The sequence below is a fragment of the Acinonyx jubatus genome, chromosome C1, assembly GCF_027475565.1.
Source record: "Acinonyx jubatus isolate Ajub_Pintada_27869175 chromosome C1, VMU_Ajub_asm_v1.0, whole genome shotgun sequence".
NCBI lineage: Eukaryota > Metazoa > Chordata > Mammalia > Carnivora > Felidae > Acinonyx > Acinonyx jubatus.
Genome location: NC_069381.1, coordinates 99,256,497 through 99,273,701, shown reverse-complemented (window position 1 = coordinate 99,273,701; position 17,205 = coordinate 99,256,497). Strand labels below are relative to the sequence as shown.

Below are 17,205 nucleotides of genomic sequence, written 5' to 3'. Positions count from 1 at the left end.
TGAATAATTAAGCTCTAGTATATTCTCGTAATGCAGTGTTTCTTGGCAGTGAAAGAGAACACACTACTGATAGAACCACATGCTAGAATCTTAAAAACATTAAGCTGGGTAGGAGAACCCTTACATAAAAATTATACTGTATGAATCCATTTATATGAAATTCTAGAGCAGACCAGACTAATCCATGGTAGAAAAAAAATCAACACACTGCCTCCGTGGAGAGGGCCATAAGGGAAGAGGAGTATGAGGGAACATTCTGGGGTGATGAAAATGTTTTCTAACTTAATATGTGCATTTGGCGAAACAGTAAAAGTACACACAAAATCTGTGCACTTCGTCGAATGTAAATTTTATAGCAAAGAAACTGAGTGAACGTTGAACTCTAGTTAGAGAGATGAATGCTGTATTTGGGGACAGCTTCTTGATGTCTGCAGTTTACTTGCAAATGCAAAAACGTAAGATCCACAGATGGATAGACGGATGGATAAATATGTGATAGAGAAAACATAAGGAAAGTGTTAATGATTGAGTGGTGGCTATGCTGGTATTCACTGTAAAATCCTTCCAACTTTAGTGACTATTTGAACATTTTCATAATTTTCTTTTGTTACAAATTCAGACTTACCAGAATAGTGTTCCTTTATACCATACTTATAAAAATGTGTAGCCACTGTTTGCTAAGATGTGGCTTTAGTCCCTCCTCCTCCACACAGAAAATCTATAAATAGCTATCCATCCTGTGACTTTGATGGAAACACATTACCAGAAATTTCAGAGTTAGAGCCACTAGCCTTGGCTGTCACACGTTGGAACTGTTTCAGATAGGAGTCAGTGGCAGGCTGGGCAGAGGCTGAAGACCAGATGAATAAAGTGAAAACTGTTATATTACCTCTTCATAACATTTTGGGATGGGGAAAATTAGGATTGAGAGAATAAAAGCCATGTGTAATGAAATCCACCATTATTTTATACTAAGTCAAGAACTCTAAATGGGGTGTTTGTAATTATAAAATAATGAGATGAAATCACGGGCTAATAAAACAATCGAATCACATTGTTCTGATTTTGATACTCTTCAGATCTTTTCCAGGCCACTCCACCCAAAGTGGTAATAAATTGACTGCTCATATAAATCACTACTCTTTTTCTCCTTAGAAGTTTACTAATACAAGGCAAAGTAACAGAATTTAAACCCACCATTGATTCTGGCTCCAACTGATTAGTGCATACATGTGTAAACAGTCTTCTAGTTTATATTGTTTTGTGATTCTGTGTTCTTGGCTTTGCGTTTGTGAATAATTGGGTGAAAGAATTTATGGCATTCACAAAATATCAAAGCAGTCCTTTTTCAAGTTTTACATTTTTTTCAGTTTGTTAAAATAGTAGATAACAAGTAATACAAATTTACCTATGTAAATGTATATGAGTTACAAATAATTGAAAATTAAAAGTTAAGCTATATAAAAGTTAAAATTTTAAAAAGTGAAGACAGTGTTCTTGAGTTTTCTGCTCAGATTGCCGAGCAAAAGTTAACTGAGTTTTTACTTCTATCTACTTTGAGTCATTTTCTCTTGCAATACATGGAGGATGTGAAGAAGGTAATGGCAGAAAGTGCGACAGAGAAATGTGTTTCTTTCACAGATCGCTGCCTCAACTTCCCCAATCCAACCGTCTCTGTGAGTTTACCGCCGCCGCCCCCATGTTGGTCTGGTGTGGCATATGCAGGAGTGCTTTCGTAGAACTGTACAATTAAGAGGGACCTTAAAGATCATTTAAGTCTAATTTGCTGATTTTATAGATGAAGAAACTGAGGCACCGATTGAAGGGCAATATATTTTTATTGTAGAATGAAGAAACATTAAACCAGCCCTAAACAGTATTAAAGTAATAAGCTCAGAAACTCTTATTACTCCATTTGTTAATTCTTCCAAAACATGTTGAATTCCTTACTTTTTTGGTTGGGCATTAATTGGATGCTATGAATATGGAATTGAATAAGACATTCCCCACATTAGGGAGTTTATAGTCTATTTAGAGAATCAGGTAATATAATACTATTGCTAGCTTTGCAGTAACATGAGTAAACAAAGTGTTGTTGGAACATTTAGAAGGAGGCTCCTTTTCCGCTTTGGGTGGAGGGTGGTAAAAGAAAGCCTCCTCATTGGGGTGAATTTTGATCTGAGCTCTGAAGAACACTTAGCCAGGCAAAGAATTGAGGGAAAGGGTGTCAGGACTATAAAAGCAGCATGTAAAAGGGTTTTGAGGCAAGAGAACAATGGCACAAAAGTCTTCTGCATAGGCCCTTATAGCTCTGTATGTTTCTCCCTTTTTCCAAGTGGCTGGGGCTGCTTGCATACATAGGTAGTCACGTGTCTCTGTGGGCCATTCATTACAGTCAGTACATTTTGCCTTAGCTAGTTGTTAGTCTCATGCTTATAATCTGGCTCCTCTACTAGGCTCTAAGCTCCCTTTAGAGGAGCGGCTCTATCATTGTTTTCCTGTTTGACGTACAACTCAATGCTTAGGACACAGATGACCAGCAGATGTTTATGCCTTGCATAAATGTTTACTGTCTTAACACAGCCTTCTGGTTCTTCTCTGTCCAGACTCTACAATCTTCTAATTTTCTTAAGCTCCTTCTGGAATCTGTAACATGTCTGTGACCTCTCCATAGCTCTTAACTAGTTTATTAGCTACCTCTGTGGCCAGTCTGAGAGCTTCTTCTAATCTGCAAGTTTCACTAACCTAGTTTGCAGAAGTTTACATTCGTGAGGTATATAACAGCATGTACTTTAAAGGAACTGATGTCAAAAACTGATTGGGGGTATATAATTGAGTGACTATTCAATTTGATTTAAATTAACTCGCCTAGTTCTAGCAAGGCCAAATGCCTCCCCTCCCCTCCAACACCCCCCTTTAAATAAACTTGGTAATACTGGGGCAGGGGGAGAGGGTAGCGGAGAGGCTAATGTTAATACTTGAGGCCTTATGCCAGTCATTGGTAGTGTAGCCAAAATAAAATAGTGACTCAAGCTATAAAAATCATTGTAAAGTAAGTCCTATCTTTATTTATTCTTTCTTTATCAAATATTTTGAGAATGCTGGTTCTGTCTGTGTCTCACAAAACATTAGGCTGTTATTCTATGATTGTCTGCCAAGTACTAGGGAAATTATAGAAATGGACGTAGGAAACTGAAATCCTAGGAAGCAGGAATAAGTGCTCTAAATGCAGTGTAAATTTCTGGTATTAAGAACTCAATAGAAGGGGTAATCTGGAGCTGGAAGGGAGAAATAATGATTGAAAATGAGTCTCTACCAAGTTCTGCAAATCTGGACAGGATCCTGATAAGTCAGTGCAGTGTTGTCTCTCTTCTTTCATGCCTTTTCTTGTAAGAAAGCGTGAAGGAGAAGGAGGTATGTCATATTAGGGGCCTAGAATATGTGAAAGGTTTGGACAGCCAGTGGAAAATGTGGTAAGACATTAACAAAATGACTGGCATCGGTGGCAGATATCCAAAGTGTCCTGTATTTGTAACGTGCCCAGTTGTACATTTGTAGCGCACTGTCCCAGGGCACACGTTCGCATGCACATTTCCTTCTGTAAATAAAATGGGGATAGCGACAATATTGCACCTACTGCGCAGAGCCGTTGTGTAAGCCATTGATAAACATGACTGATTAGATCAGCAATTGAGAGCGATGAACAATAATTTGTGAGTTCTAGCTGTTGCCTAGTTTATGTCACTATTGTTTGCTGTTAATAATTTTTCTTTTTTGCAACAAATTTTGCAGACTGGCTCTTACAGAGGGTTTGCATGTTGTAAACTGAAATGAGTAAAGGTGGCTTCATGTTCACAGAAGATTCACTTTGACTAAGAAAGACTGCATGCCAAATGTCAAATGAAAAATAAATGTATCACATTTCGGCACAAATTTTCTTCGCAGTCTCATTTGGAAAAACGATGAGTTTCTGAGATTTGGAAATGTTAACCATTTTCAGAGTACCACTGAATCCATTATTCTACCAAATAATGCGGGGTCCTTTTGCCCACAACCCACAGTAAGAAGCGTATATTATGTGACAACACACTACACATGGAAGCATACAGACACCTCACAGAAGCGAAAGCTTCATGAAACACTTGGCTCGCCCCTTATCACCTTCCCTAGTAATTGTTGCTCTAGCGTGTTTCCTTTTCATTGTGGTTGTTTTTAATTCTGTCCATAATCCACTAAACTAATTGCATAATTCACTGATGAGCTACCACCTGCACTTTGACAAATACGGCTCATTATAAGCTTTTTCTGACATCAGTTTCAACTTTGAAATAATAGTTTCTCTCTAGTATAAATTTTCAGAATCACGTTGTGCATTTCTAACACTGGCCCCTGGCTTAAATTGTGTTTCTCTTCTATTGATTAGGTATCAACATGGTTTTTTACCACCTTTTCTGTCTCAGGACTGAAGGACAAAATCCACCATGTGGACAGCCTCCACCAGCTATTTTCTGCCATATCACCAGAACAGATTGATTTTCCACCTTTTGTCCTTGAATATGATGCCAGGGTAAGAAGTTCCAGGAGTTCTCCCTCACCCGGTGTAGTATCTTAACTGCTCTATGGGGCCCTGCTTAGGCGCACAGCATCCTTTTATTATAAGATGGTATTAATGCAATTCATGTGTTTTAGTAAACTTGACAGTATCATTCAACATTCTCTTCCTGCAGTAACTAGGAAAACGCTTTGTCCTAAGAGAGCTTTTTCCTCAGTTAACTTTTCAATGGGAGATTTTTCTGCTGGTTTGAAGCCAACCCTTGCTTATATGGTCAGTTTTCTGCCACCTCTGCCGAATTTCCTTAAGATTGAATTGCTTTTTATCTACATAAGTAAGGTCAGAAGAATCTCTTGGTGTCTGACATTTTCAGCATTAATTCAGACAAGGTAGCGTATCTTAGTAGCCTTTACCCTGCTGCAAGTTTCATTTTGCTGAAAGTTTATCTAATGTTTTTAAGAACAAGCAACACTAGTATTATTATTACTTCTAGATGAATTTGTGAATATATCAAACACTAGTAAAGGGCTACTCTTGAGTTTCATTAAAGCTCTATCCATCGCATTGTGTTTATTCTCACTACCGCTTTAGTAGTTAAAAACAAAACAAAAGTAAGTAACATGCTTGGCCAAAAGATCATCAGTCTCCTTATTTAACTGTTGCTGATTACGTAACATTATGCATGAATCAGGGAATATATTTGAAGGTTATATTAAGCTTCAAATGGATTGTTCTTCCCCAATTATTGTACAGCATGTATACACCAAAATAAATATTCTACAAGACATTTTCTCTCCACCATTTCTTTAACTTCAGCTATAATTCCTGTGTTCCTTTATGTGAAGAGCAAAGTATTTAATATGTTCTAATGACTAATAAAATTTCGTATTTGGCTTTTGTGCAGAGAGGATTTGTAATTGCAGTAGCTGGATCATAGAAAGATGTTGAATATGTGGAAGGGGGGGGAAGAATACCAATTTGTGTTCATGCAGATTGCTGGAGTAGAAAATAACCTTATTATTATTCTTTTGAACTATATATCATTCTTCTTAATATTTAAAAAAAATGGATAGCGGGAAATAAAAGGAAAGATACTAAAAGACATTTTGAGATCAAAAATTTGGAATGACAGTTCAAAGCCAGTGTCTGGATTTATAATATATTTTCTGGGGTAGAACATACAAGTTGGATTGCATTGGTTAGAAAACCCAAACGACTGTCTTTTAAGCCAACACATTTTCTATAATCTTAGGGGCCCATAAAACAGACTTTCGTTAAATATCAACACCACACTCTAGCTTGGTTTTGTCTGTCTGTTTTGTTTGTGTGCTTGTTTTAGGTTTTTCTTCTATTTTGTATATCAAATGCAGGCCTAATTAATGATGTGATTAATTACATTTTAATAAAACAACCTATAATGTAACACTTGGGTCATTGGATCATCTCTCTGTGCCTGTACTAGAGCTTTCTAAAATTGAGATATCAGGCCATCTATATATAAAGGCCAAAGAGAAGGACAAAAAAAGGGGAGAAACTAAAGAAGGTGTCAGGAGACAGTGTGGAAAGGGCTGGCAGGGGGCAGGTCACTAGATACTAGAGCTTTACATGTTACTTGCAGCACTTTGGCTCTGGGGTCAGTGGGGAGTGTTCTACAAGGGAGAGCTGCCATCATATTTCTATTTAGAACCATGGCAAAAGCAACAGTGCAGAACGTGACTGGAGAAGGATAACACTAGAGGCAGGGAGACAAGGAAGAGGCGAGTGGAGGATCGGAGGAGAAAGGAGACTAGAGCTAGGGCAGCAGCAGTGCTCATGGCAAGGGCTTGAAGATCTTAGATTTAGAAGTAGACATTTTAGGAAATAAAACCCACAGCATTTGGTGATGGAGGAAGCCATTCAGGAAGATGAAAAGGCAAAGATGCCTAAAGTGACTACCAGAGCTTCCGCCGTGGGAGACTGGGTCGATGGCGTGGCCGCCACCCCAGAGGGGCATTTTGGAGGAAGAGCATGGCGGGCGGGGGCAGTGTTGGAGTGGGAGAGAAGAGACAGGCGGTGTGTTTGTTCAGTTTGTGACACTGCGTTTGAGGTGGCCCGTGGAACACTGAGGTGGAGATCCAATAGGTGGTTGGTTATTGCCTTGTAAGGAAACATTTTCTCTTGCTAGGAAGAATTGAAAGTATGATTAGAGAAAAGGAAATAAGTATGGAGTTGGTTAATTTACTGGCATGTTCAGTCATGCCTTGCACATAGTAGGTGTGATGTGGCGTTTGTTGTTGGCAGGTCTCAGCGGGCTTCTATTTTCTGGGTCTTGTGTGACTTAGAATAGTGACATAAGTTTTATGGGAATGAAAGGAACCTTTGAAGGTAGTTAGAAGGTAATTTTTATCTATCTGTATCAAAATGGTACGGAGACGATTTCAGAAAAGGAGCTAGCCAGTCAGCACTCTTATAAATGTAGTCGAAGAAGAGTATACAAGTTTACCTGGCGACAATTCTTCAAAGTTCTTTGACTGTTTCCAGAAATAGAGAAAATAGATTGCACGGCAGTCTCTTGCACAGTGTGAGACTAATGTAAAAAGCTCTATTTCATACCATTAAGAATTAGATTTGCCCTTCCTACTTTATCACAATTTAATGCGGATGTAAGAAACCTAAAACAATATGGTAGTCGAATGGAACGGAGAAATCTTAAAGACAGATAGTGAACCATTTCTTTTCAGATGAACTTCAAAGTTGATTTATTTGTTGAGGCATGTTTCGTAAGCATAGCTTCCATGCGTGTTGAGGATATAGGATTGGTTAGTATGAAAGATCTTGATGGGCAATTCTGAAATACAAAACAAAAACAAAAAGGCTTTCCTTAACTTTTTTTCAAATAACATGAAAGGCGGCCAATCCTAGGATTTGTTTCTACCTAATTTTTAGAAATGTTTTTAATATCTGGTCAGATTTGTAATCAGAAAGTAAGTTTTCCTAGATATTCTCTTGTTTTCCGGGCTAAGGTCCCAAGATCAATTCTTGCCCTAGAGCATCTGCTCTGAAGAATATTGGAGCTTTTGATTCCCTTAGATAACATTTAGCCACCTACTGGGTTCAAAACCAGATACATTTAATGCTCTGTCATAACCAATAATGTAAATGTACCGTAAAGCAATGCTATTTTCATCTGTCCGCCATTCTGCTTTCCTAATTATTATCTACATTGGTGCTAAACAATTCTGTTTATGATTTACTGACAAACAAGTTTTTGTCAAATACTTTCCTTAGATATGAGAAATGAATCCTAAGTCTAATAAGTATAATCAGAGGTCCATCTACCATAAAGTGAACTGTCTTCATTTTTTTATTAAGATAAAGTTAGCCAAAATGAAGTCAGGAAATTTGCCCTTACTCTTGTTTTCCATCATTCTACATTAATTTAAGACGCAGCACACAGAGTAAGACAATACAGTCTAAAAAAGTAAATCTGGGTGTTAGATTTGAATAGACGAGGATTTAAATTCAGACTCTTCTGGTTACTGCTGGCTGGCCTTGGGTGAGTTCTGCAAGCTGTGTGATCCTTGGTGTCTTCTTCTGTAAAAAGAGGATGTTATCTACTTCATGGCATTATGTGAGAATATGAAGGGATAATGAAAGGAAAGTGCCGATAAAGTGTCTGGTATATAGAGTTAAATATTAAGTAATGAGGTTATTTAAAAATATTACCATCCTGATTACCTCTGCCTACTCTACACCAGCTCTGGCTGACTCCAGCGGACCTGGTTTGATGGCTGAGGGCCTTGCTCAGGGCCGCTCATGTGCTAGACATTTTACAGAGGCCATATCGCCGACTGTAAATCCCGTTCTTTCACATTCCCATTTGAATTGGTTTTATTACTTAATGTTCTTGTCTTTTTTTTTCTTCCACAGGAAAATGGGCCTTACTATACATCTTATCCCCCATCACCAGATTTGTGACCTGCCATCTTTTAGCGCTACTGGTTTCCAGGGACGTCACTTTCTCCACGAATTGCTACCTATTGAAGTGATATTCATTTTTGCTCTTCAGATCCAGAGAGCCTTTTGTCCCCACCTCTCTGGTATTTTTTTATTGACTGTATATTTTCTGGCACATAAGCAATCTGAAAATGGTAGGCCATTCCGAACTGCACACTTATTTTAAATTTGTATATTTGTATCAAATGAAAATGTTCATTTTTAGAGGGTTGTTAATAGAAATCGGGGAGCAACTTTTGAGTATCTTCAGTTTCCTGAGAGGACACTAGATTCTCCATTAGACCAGCCACCAATGTTGTCCATGCCATCTCTCTAACATTGCACGCTTCCTTTGTGTACTTCACTGTTTCTCAAAATATATAGAACCAGTGTGTGCTGACCATAGATGCATTGTTTGCTTCAGATCCTGGCACTACATTTTATGCAGATAATTTGCTTATGATAAAAGAGAATTGTCTGGGATCAAGGATGTGGAAATGTATCTGATCAAAATACCAAAATCATTAGCAAAATATAGGTCTTAGAATCTTACTGCACTAGTTAAGACGAAGATTTAAGGACTAAAGTTCCTTGGATTTATGATCTGTTAAGATTGCCACTGTTCTGGTCTCAGTAGTGGAGGACAATAAGACCATATCTTCCGCCTTTTTCCTATAATCATGGGTGATTTGGTTGCCTTATTTTAGAGGACTTCACTTATTAGTACTCTTAAGTGAAAGGTATCTCTTAGACTCGATCAGTGACCCTTTCGAGAGCATGGTCTTCCCAGAGGTGTGATTTTGTTTGGCTCTTAAAGCTACTCCCTCTAAGGACATTTCCTCGCAGTGTCTCTTGAGTTGCCTACATCAATATGGAGGAAGTTTGTTGCAGCAAATGAAATTCCAGATTGCATTTGCCACTCAGACTCTATTTGTGCCTTAGCTTGTTTATGAATAAGAACCAGAATTACGATACCTACCTCACAGAGGTATCCTAAGAGCATTTAGAAAGGGCTTTTGATGCCTTTGGGTGCAAAATGCTAGCGGAGCTTATCTAGGGTGTCGTTTCGGTCAGTCTTTAAATGATAATAATAGACTTGAGGGTACTACCAGGCACTCCTCTTGTCCTTGGCACCTTCTGAGTCATTTTTCTTTTCGTGGGACAAGAGCTGCTAGTGAAAAATCCCAACCGTGAGGACCTCCTTCCTACTTTGTCCAGAATTTCTTCTGGCCTGCTCCTCCCCCAATGCCACACTTTAACAAGAGGCATCTGTTAGCCATTTTAAACATTTCTTCTTGAGTTAAGGTCAAACCACTGTCATTTCCGTCTGGTTGTCTTCATATTCCTTTTGATTCCTATGCCACGCCCCTCCCTCAGTCCATCCTGTACATTGGTGGTTCAGGGAAGAAAAAGTAGAACCCTTCTGTTCCAGTGTGTTCAGGATCAGTGCTTCCAAAGGTCCCATACATCTGTGCCCAAGTTAATCGTTCAGTGGCGATAAAGGAAACCTCCTCCTTTTATGACAGAGAAATTCCCCTATAGTTGTATTAGCTCCATTCAAGCAACAGGGGGCTTTACATTTCTTCGATAAACCCTCTTCTCTTTTGTATGTACTGGACACATTTGCTTTGCATCAGATATCAAAGCCACTTAGCTCCTTATATGTGCTTATTTGGTAAGAGTTTCCTGTTATGTTCCCTAGGTCATCAGATCCAGACAGCCAGTCAGTTGGCTGGTATTAGGCTTCCTCCTTCCTCTCTGATAGCACTGCTTTAAATCCCTTAAGCTTTGAGCTTTAAAAATCTGAAAAATTATCTTCATCTTCTCCAGGCTATTATTAGATCAGAGTTGGGGTCACTGGGAGCGGTCATTAAAAATATACCACCTTTTCTTTTTTGAAAGTGGACTGGGCTACCTCCAGTTGGCATCTGGCCTGAATCATTTCCTCTGTAGATAATAGAGGCTGCAAACTACTTTGCCGTTCAAAAGGCACTAAAATTATTGGAAACAATAATTTGGAAAGAATGTCCCTCTGCTATATTCATACGAGTATATTAATGTCTAGTAACACAAGCAAGATTCTACATACAGTGAAATTCTGGTTCAATTGATATCCTAGGGTATAAAGGTATGAAAGTATATACATATCAGCCCCATTTCACAATTTAATGGTGTCCAAAGATAAGGGCTGTACTTTTCAGTGAAACTAAATTTGGTATGGGACCAAGCTCATGCTTTTATAGCTGCCTAGAGTGTTATATAATGAAGTTGTTTCAGCGCATTAAGTCCTACGAGGGGAACATAGTGACCTTATGGTGAAATGATCATGTAAAGTTCAGTATGTATCTGCCTTTGTCAACAGGTTGCGTTGTCTGGATAACATGCCATTTTCCAGGGACACATTAGAGGATAAAAGGGTGACTGGGTGGAGATGAGCACTAGCATCTGATGTTAATTCAAAGCCCCACCAAGTCTTTGATTTAATCCAACTTCGGTCATGCCAGATGCTAGTCGAATTGAGGAAGAAACAACTTCTAAAATTTTAATTTAATTCATTAATTCATCCAAGGCATAATAGGATTTTTTAAACAAGTACATTTCTTCAGCGTATATTTGGGTTCTTCTTAACTCCTCTATATCCAAGTTTCTTGCTAGCGAAAATAACGTCTGGAAAAAAACTATCTTTATTAGACTCCTAAAGCTTAGAGATCAAGTGGTTTCAAGATTTTCTTTTCTTTAATATACATCTTATTTCACTGGCTGGTGCTCTGTTATATTTATTTTTTCAAAGGAATCCAAGTAGTTTGAGACCAAACAACAGGATTTTTAATTTTGATAGGAAAAATGGATACAGGTTTTTGATCACATATCTGAAATCTGAAAGGATTAAAATATCTTGCATTTCTAGAGAGGGATGAGAGTAACCACTCCAGTAGAAGAACAGGGCCTGACTATTTCTCCCTGTTCTCCATTTGCTTAGATATTGTTTAATGAATTCATACTGTAGGTAATGGTTTCTTTTCTTTGCAATAGTTAATAAGAAAATGATAAAATGTGGTTTCGGTATAAGCTACAAATCGCTCTTTGTGTTTCCCCTGATTGTGTATGTATATATAGAGAGAGTTTATGTTGATTAATATATGAATAGAAATGATTAGAATTTGAAGTACTAGAAGGAGGACTGTATTTTAAGACCAGTGGATTGATTGTATTAATGACCCAGAGGACTATAAGGTAGCAGCATATACACCTCTAAAATTGGAGATGGCCAGTGAGTTTCAGATGGTTGTTCTCTTAAGTTATGGTCATCATAGTCCACATGCACTAGAATGTTTTACCTACACTGGCACTGATATACCTCATGGTACGTGATTGACTCTCGTTCAGGATTGTCTGAAACCATGAAAGATTAAAGGAGGACTCTACCTGTGATCTAGGTCATATCAGAAACCCAGAGATTATAAGGATTGCCCAGTAGGCCAAACCCTATATATATATACATATACATATACATATACATATACATATACATATACACATCCTATATACATCTACCTTCATACATATGTATGTGAATATATATGTGTGTACACACACACACATACACACCCAGTAATCCACTTTGCATCACATTCTTTGAATGTGGTTTCTATGGCCCATATGTAGATAACACAGAGCAATAAATAACATAGTTCAAGCTTTGATTCTATCAGAATAGCCCTTAAGCAGATGATATCAAGGTCACTTTATGTGTTAGTGGCTCTTTTGGATATTAGTTAATTTTGTTTTCGTTGCTTCCAGGAATAGTATCTAATCTTTTTACATGAAACAAGCATGAAATGTATAGGGTCACTGAGTTCAAGAAGAAAAACAGATATTCTGTGGGTGAATTACACTAACAAAATCGTAACTGCTGAATGATCTAATATTTTTGTTGAACGGTTAAAATTAATACATTTTGTATATACAATCATACTTTTCCTTTGCGGTGTGTTTTGTTAGTGTAAGTGCACAGTCATCATAAACTGAGCCAGCACTTTGTTAGACCAATTCTTGTGGGCCAAAATATTTACATAAGAGTTTAACATATGTAAATGATTTTAATTGCTGTTGGGCACAGAAGACCCAAAAATGTTTTCTTGACATGATCTTAAAATGTGTTTATTCAGAATTCAGAATGCTTTTATGAATATTTTATTTTACTTTTTTTTTTTTTAATGTTATTTTTGAGAGAGAGAGAGATACAAAGCGTGAGCAGGGGGAGGGGCAGAGAGAGAGAGGGAGACACAGAATCCAAAGCAGGCTCCAGGCTCTGAACTGTCAGCACAGAGCCAGATGCAGGGCTCGAACTCAAAGACTGCGAGATCATGACCTGAGCCAAAGTCGGAGTTTTAAGCAACTGAGCCACCCAGGTGCCCCTGAATATTTTACATTTAAAAATGTATTTTGGTCTTTCTGAAGTTGAAGTTTGATCCCATCACTCTGTAAATATAGCCTATGAAGAGCCAGTAGTAAAATGGTAGTGTTTATATTGAACCATAGGGTGGGATAGTTTGTTTTGGTCATTTACACCTGGATTTTCTGTAATCACCAAAGTTAACCTATGGAGTTAAATGCAGTGAATTTTACTGTCAACCTTCTCTATGGGGACTTGGACTAGTGTTTCTCAAACTTTAATGCGCATACAATAAATCATCTGGCAATATGTCAAAATGCAGATTCTGATCCAGTAGCTCTGGTGTGGGGCCTGGGATTCTCAGTTCCTAACAAGCTCAGGTGATTATCAATACTCCTGGTCCCAAGACCACAAGGAAAAGAGCCAAGACTATATTCAGCTTCCATATTTTCCCTGTTTCGAGGAAAGGAGATATAACTATCGTAATCCTTTCTGTGGGCCAGGCACTCCGATTCATTATCTCATTTAATCCTACAAATCCTGTGAGGTCGATGGTGATAGAGAGGTTAAATGACCTGCTGAAGCCCACGCACACAAGCAGTGCATGACAGAGGTGTGTTTCTCAAACTTGAATAATGCACATCCCCTTTTAGTAAGGAGAGGTTGTCTTGGTTCCTCAGTGTTTACTCCATTATTTATTATGTTATCTCAGTATGTATAAAGCTATGTATAATGCTTTACGCTTATAGTTCTTGCACAATTATAAAACCAGAAGAAGTTTATAGATTAGATACAAGCAAAACTATAAAACTAATACAACTTAAAGTAACCATAACGAAATAGGATGTACAACGATGTTTTGCCCAAACAGAACTGTCACCCGTAATGTGATGATGGTACTGAGCCCTGTAGCACAGGTTCCTTCAGGGTTAGCACACACCCGCCCTGTGCTGTGTGTGCTGCGTAGTGACTCAGCTGTCTCCCCCGTGTGTCTCAGTTCAGACTGTTCCTTTCATTTGTTTAGCACGTAGTGGTATCACTTGGCCTTCATCTAGCTTGAATGTATCGTTCCCCTATTAAGTCAGCCTCTGTTCTCCATAAGCCCGCAGCCAAAGCAGAACCCAGCTTTAGTGTGCAAGTAAACATAAATACGAACGTAGGCACTTAAAATGTCCTGGCAAAATTGGGTTTTAAAGCAGTTTATGTTAATAAACTAATATCCGGAACATGAATATTAATTATTTTGAAGTTTTTCATCAGCACAAAAAATATCTAATTCTCACAGTAAACTCATGGATTCCCCCAACCAAACACACACACACCCACACACTCACATTCCCCCCCACCATTCCCCCCACCCCCTGACCCAAGAATTTTTAAGGATGGTTAGTTAATATTGGTGCTTTGGCCCCTAACACACCTGGGTTCAGACCTCAGGCATGGTTCTCCACCTTTTCTGAACCTCAGTGTTTCCATGTATTCAACAGGGATAATAATACTCATTGGATAATTAGAAAGAAATGCAATAATGCTCATAAAGCATGGATGGTTAAGTGTTTATAGAAGGTAGCTACCATTGCCTTGATTAGAAATAATAATAACTGGGGCTCCTAGGTGGCTCAGTCACTTAAGTGTCCAACTCTTGATTTCGGCCGAGGTCATGATCTCACAAGTCATGAGATTGAGCCCCGTGTCAGGCTTCGCGCTGGGTGTGGAGCCTGCTTGGGATTCTCTCTCTCCCCCTCTCTCTGCCCCTCCCCCACCTCAGAATAAATAAATACTAAAAAAAAAAAGAACAACTAACATTTGAGGACTTAGTATGTGCCTTCTACATTGCCAAGCTCTTTATATATGTTACCTTCTACATTGAGAGAGAGAATCAGGATTCAAATCAAAGTCTGATTTCAAAACTCATACTCTTAAGTAATAATACAAAGCATCAATATAAGTTGCTTATTTAACAAGCTTATTTAATTTTAATTTGTATTTTCTCAAAAATACTATAAAACTAATGATGTTTCTCTGGAGGGGATGTGGCTAAGGTTTTTTTAAACAATTGTGTAATGTGCTAAGAAATTGACACAATAAATATGAATTGTTTTTCAAGGCTATCATGCTAGGTTGTGGTCCAGTAAAAGGGTATTAGGACCGTTAGGCTCAACTTGTACATTAATGTTCTCTTGCACATTTAACATCTGTAACTAATGATAACATGAGATTCTTCCTGAATCTCGATATAGCTTTTTTGCAGAAAAAAAAAAGAATTCCTCCCCCTCACCACTATTATATTCTTTGATAGTTCTGAGAAATAGTCTGCAGACATCTAAGTTTCACCTGTGAGACATATTTTTAAAAATTGCCCTGTCCTTTAAAATAGTTTCAAATAAGTTTTTTTACCTTCTCCTAGTTTTCTAAAATAAGTTCTGGAGTTCTGAAAAGAACTCCAGATATGAACAAGCATATCTGTAGGCTGGGTTTTTACTGTTTTGTGTTTTTTTTCTAATTGGGTGCTGGGAGAAAATACCAGGAGAGAGTTGCAAGAGGAACTCATTTATTAACAAAGATAGTATGTATCAAAATCCAGTTCTTTCCCTACTTCCTAAAACATACTTGCACAAATTATTAAGGCAGTGGAGATACATGAAACATGAGGCTGCCACTGAATTTTGTAAGGTCTGTTTTTAAAAATATATATATTTTCTTTATGACATCCTATATAGAAGCATAATAATAATCTATGTCGTGGAAATTATTGTTTCTGATCCAGCCTCTTTTCCCCATCTGCAAGATCTTTAAGTTCAATGAATGTATGGCTCTCCATCAAGATAGAAAAGATGTCCTCTCTGCCTTATCCTGTAGCCCAGCATTGGAAAATTGTTCTGGCTTCACATTACAGATAAGGCCCAGTTTTACCTGCTTTTCTCCAGTTTTAGCAGCCTGTTACTTGATTTGGGTTGTAAGCCCTACTTCAAGTTATTTTTCCTCTTTCTCTTATTAAAGGCAAATAAGATCAATTCATTATAACTTTGGATGGAATGGCCTCTCGTCTTTGAATTTTTAAAAAAAATCCAAATTTATTTTTTTATAAGGAGGTATCCAAAGCATTTGACCATTTCATTATGTCTTCTAGTTGAGATGTGTCTGACATTTTCATTTTGAAATGCTTATTGTAAATGATAACATTGGTTGTTTAACACATTTTCTTAGGTGGGTTATTATCTGTGAATTTTATTTCTAATAACAAAGTAAGTGTTAAAACTTACTATGAAAGAGGCATAGGTTCTCAAACAAATGAGGAAGTAGAGGGCCAGGCAGGTTAAGGCAGCAACGTTGCGCTCACAGCCAGATCATGGTGATAGTAGGTAGTTTCAGGATGACCTTGCCCATCTATAGCTGGAGCCCTTTGGTTTAACTATGTTTGCACGGCCCCCTGCCTTTGACATTCCCTCTGAGACCTCTAAACAAGTTTTGTTTTGTTTTTTTTAATTTATTATTTATCATTTATTTTTTTATCTAAGTTGCACTTGCTCAGCCAAGTTCCCTGGGAGGACCAGAGTTCAAGAATTAGCAGCAGAGTTATCAGTCAAAGTTAGGTAAGTGAATGCACAGTTCACAGTTCACAGCGGACATGCTGCACAGTTGTTTTCTTTGTAAAACACTTAGTACAAGACCAGAACTATGAGGTGCTATCATTTCCTTGTTGAATCCATCCTGTTGCTATGGAAAATGTTGTCTTAGTAAAGTCGGTTTGGAGCCTCACGTACCCCCATGGGAGTTACACAAGGAGTGAGAAAAAGGCAAGAACCCCATTTTTTTTTTTTTTTTTTTTTTTTTTAGTTTTTAGTGGAGTGGCATAGGGTAAGACTACTCTGCATCTATGGCTTTTTGTTTGTCTTGTTTTTATGTTTATATAATTTATTGTGACATGTATCAAAATCAAGTTGTAAATATAATACCATCCTATATTATATTCTTATGGATATAAAAGCTCTCGTGACTATACCTATTTCTATTCTAGTTTTATGGAGTATATCCTTTATTGGTATGTGCATTTTTTAATTTTCTCTTTACTTTTTTTGGCATCTTTATTGAAATGTAATTCACATATCATAAAATTCATCCATTTAAAATGTATACTTCCATGGTTGTTAGTATGCTCAGTGTTATACAGCCATCACCACCATCTACTTTTAGAACATTTTAACACCCTAAATGGAAGCCCCATACCCATTAAGAGTCATTCTCCATCCCCACTCCCCTCCACCCTTCCTCCTGCGTTGTT

General features: G+C 37.8%; 1 protein-coding gene across 3 annotated transcripts in view; it reads left to right on the top strand.

The window, feature by feature from the left end:
* Positions 1-16,878, top strand: part of GDAP2 (ganglioside induced differentiation associated protein 2) — a 66,968-nt gene extending 50,090 nt beyond the window's left edge. Inside the window, exons 13-15 of one of the 3 annotated variants that reach the window (XR_008295192.1) lie at positions 4,424-4,567; positions 8,462-8,682; positions 15,691-16,878. Coding sequence is in view for 2 of the 3 variants with exons in the window: in XM_015076177.3 (XP_014931663.1) it covers positions 4,424-4,567; positions 8,462-8,509 (192 nt within the window). In the remaining variant the exon portion in view is untranslated. Of the gene's footprint in view, positions 1-4,423; positions 4,568-8,461 lie in introns of those variants that run through there. The other 2 variants (XM_015076177.3, XM_053214674.1) reach the window with 2 other exon arrangements.
* Positions 16,879-17,205: the final 327 nt, after the last annotated feature.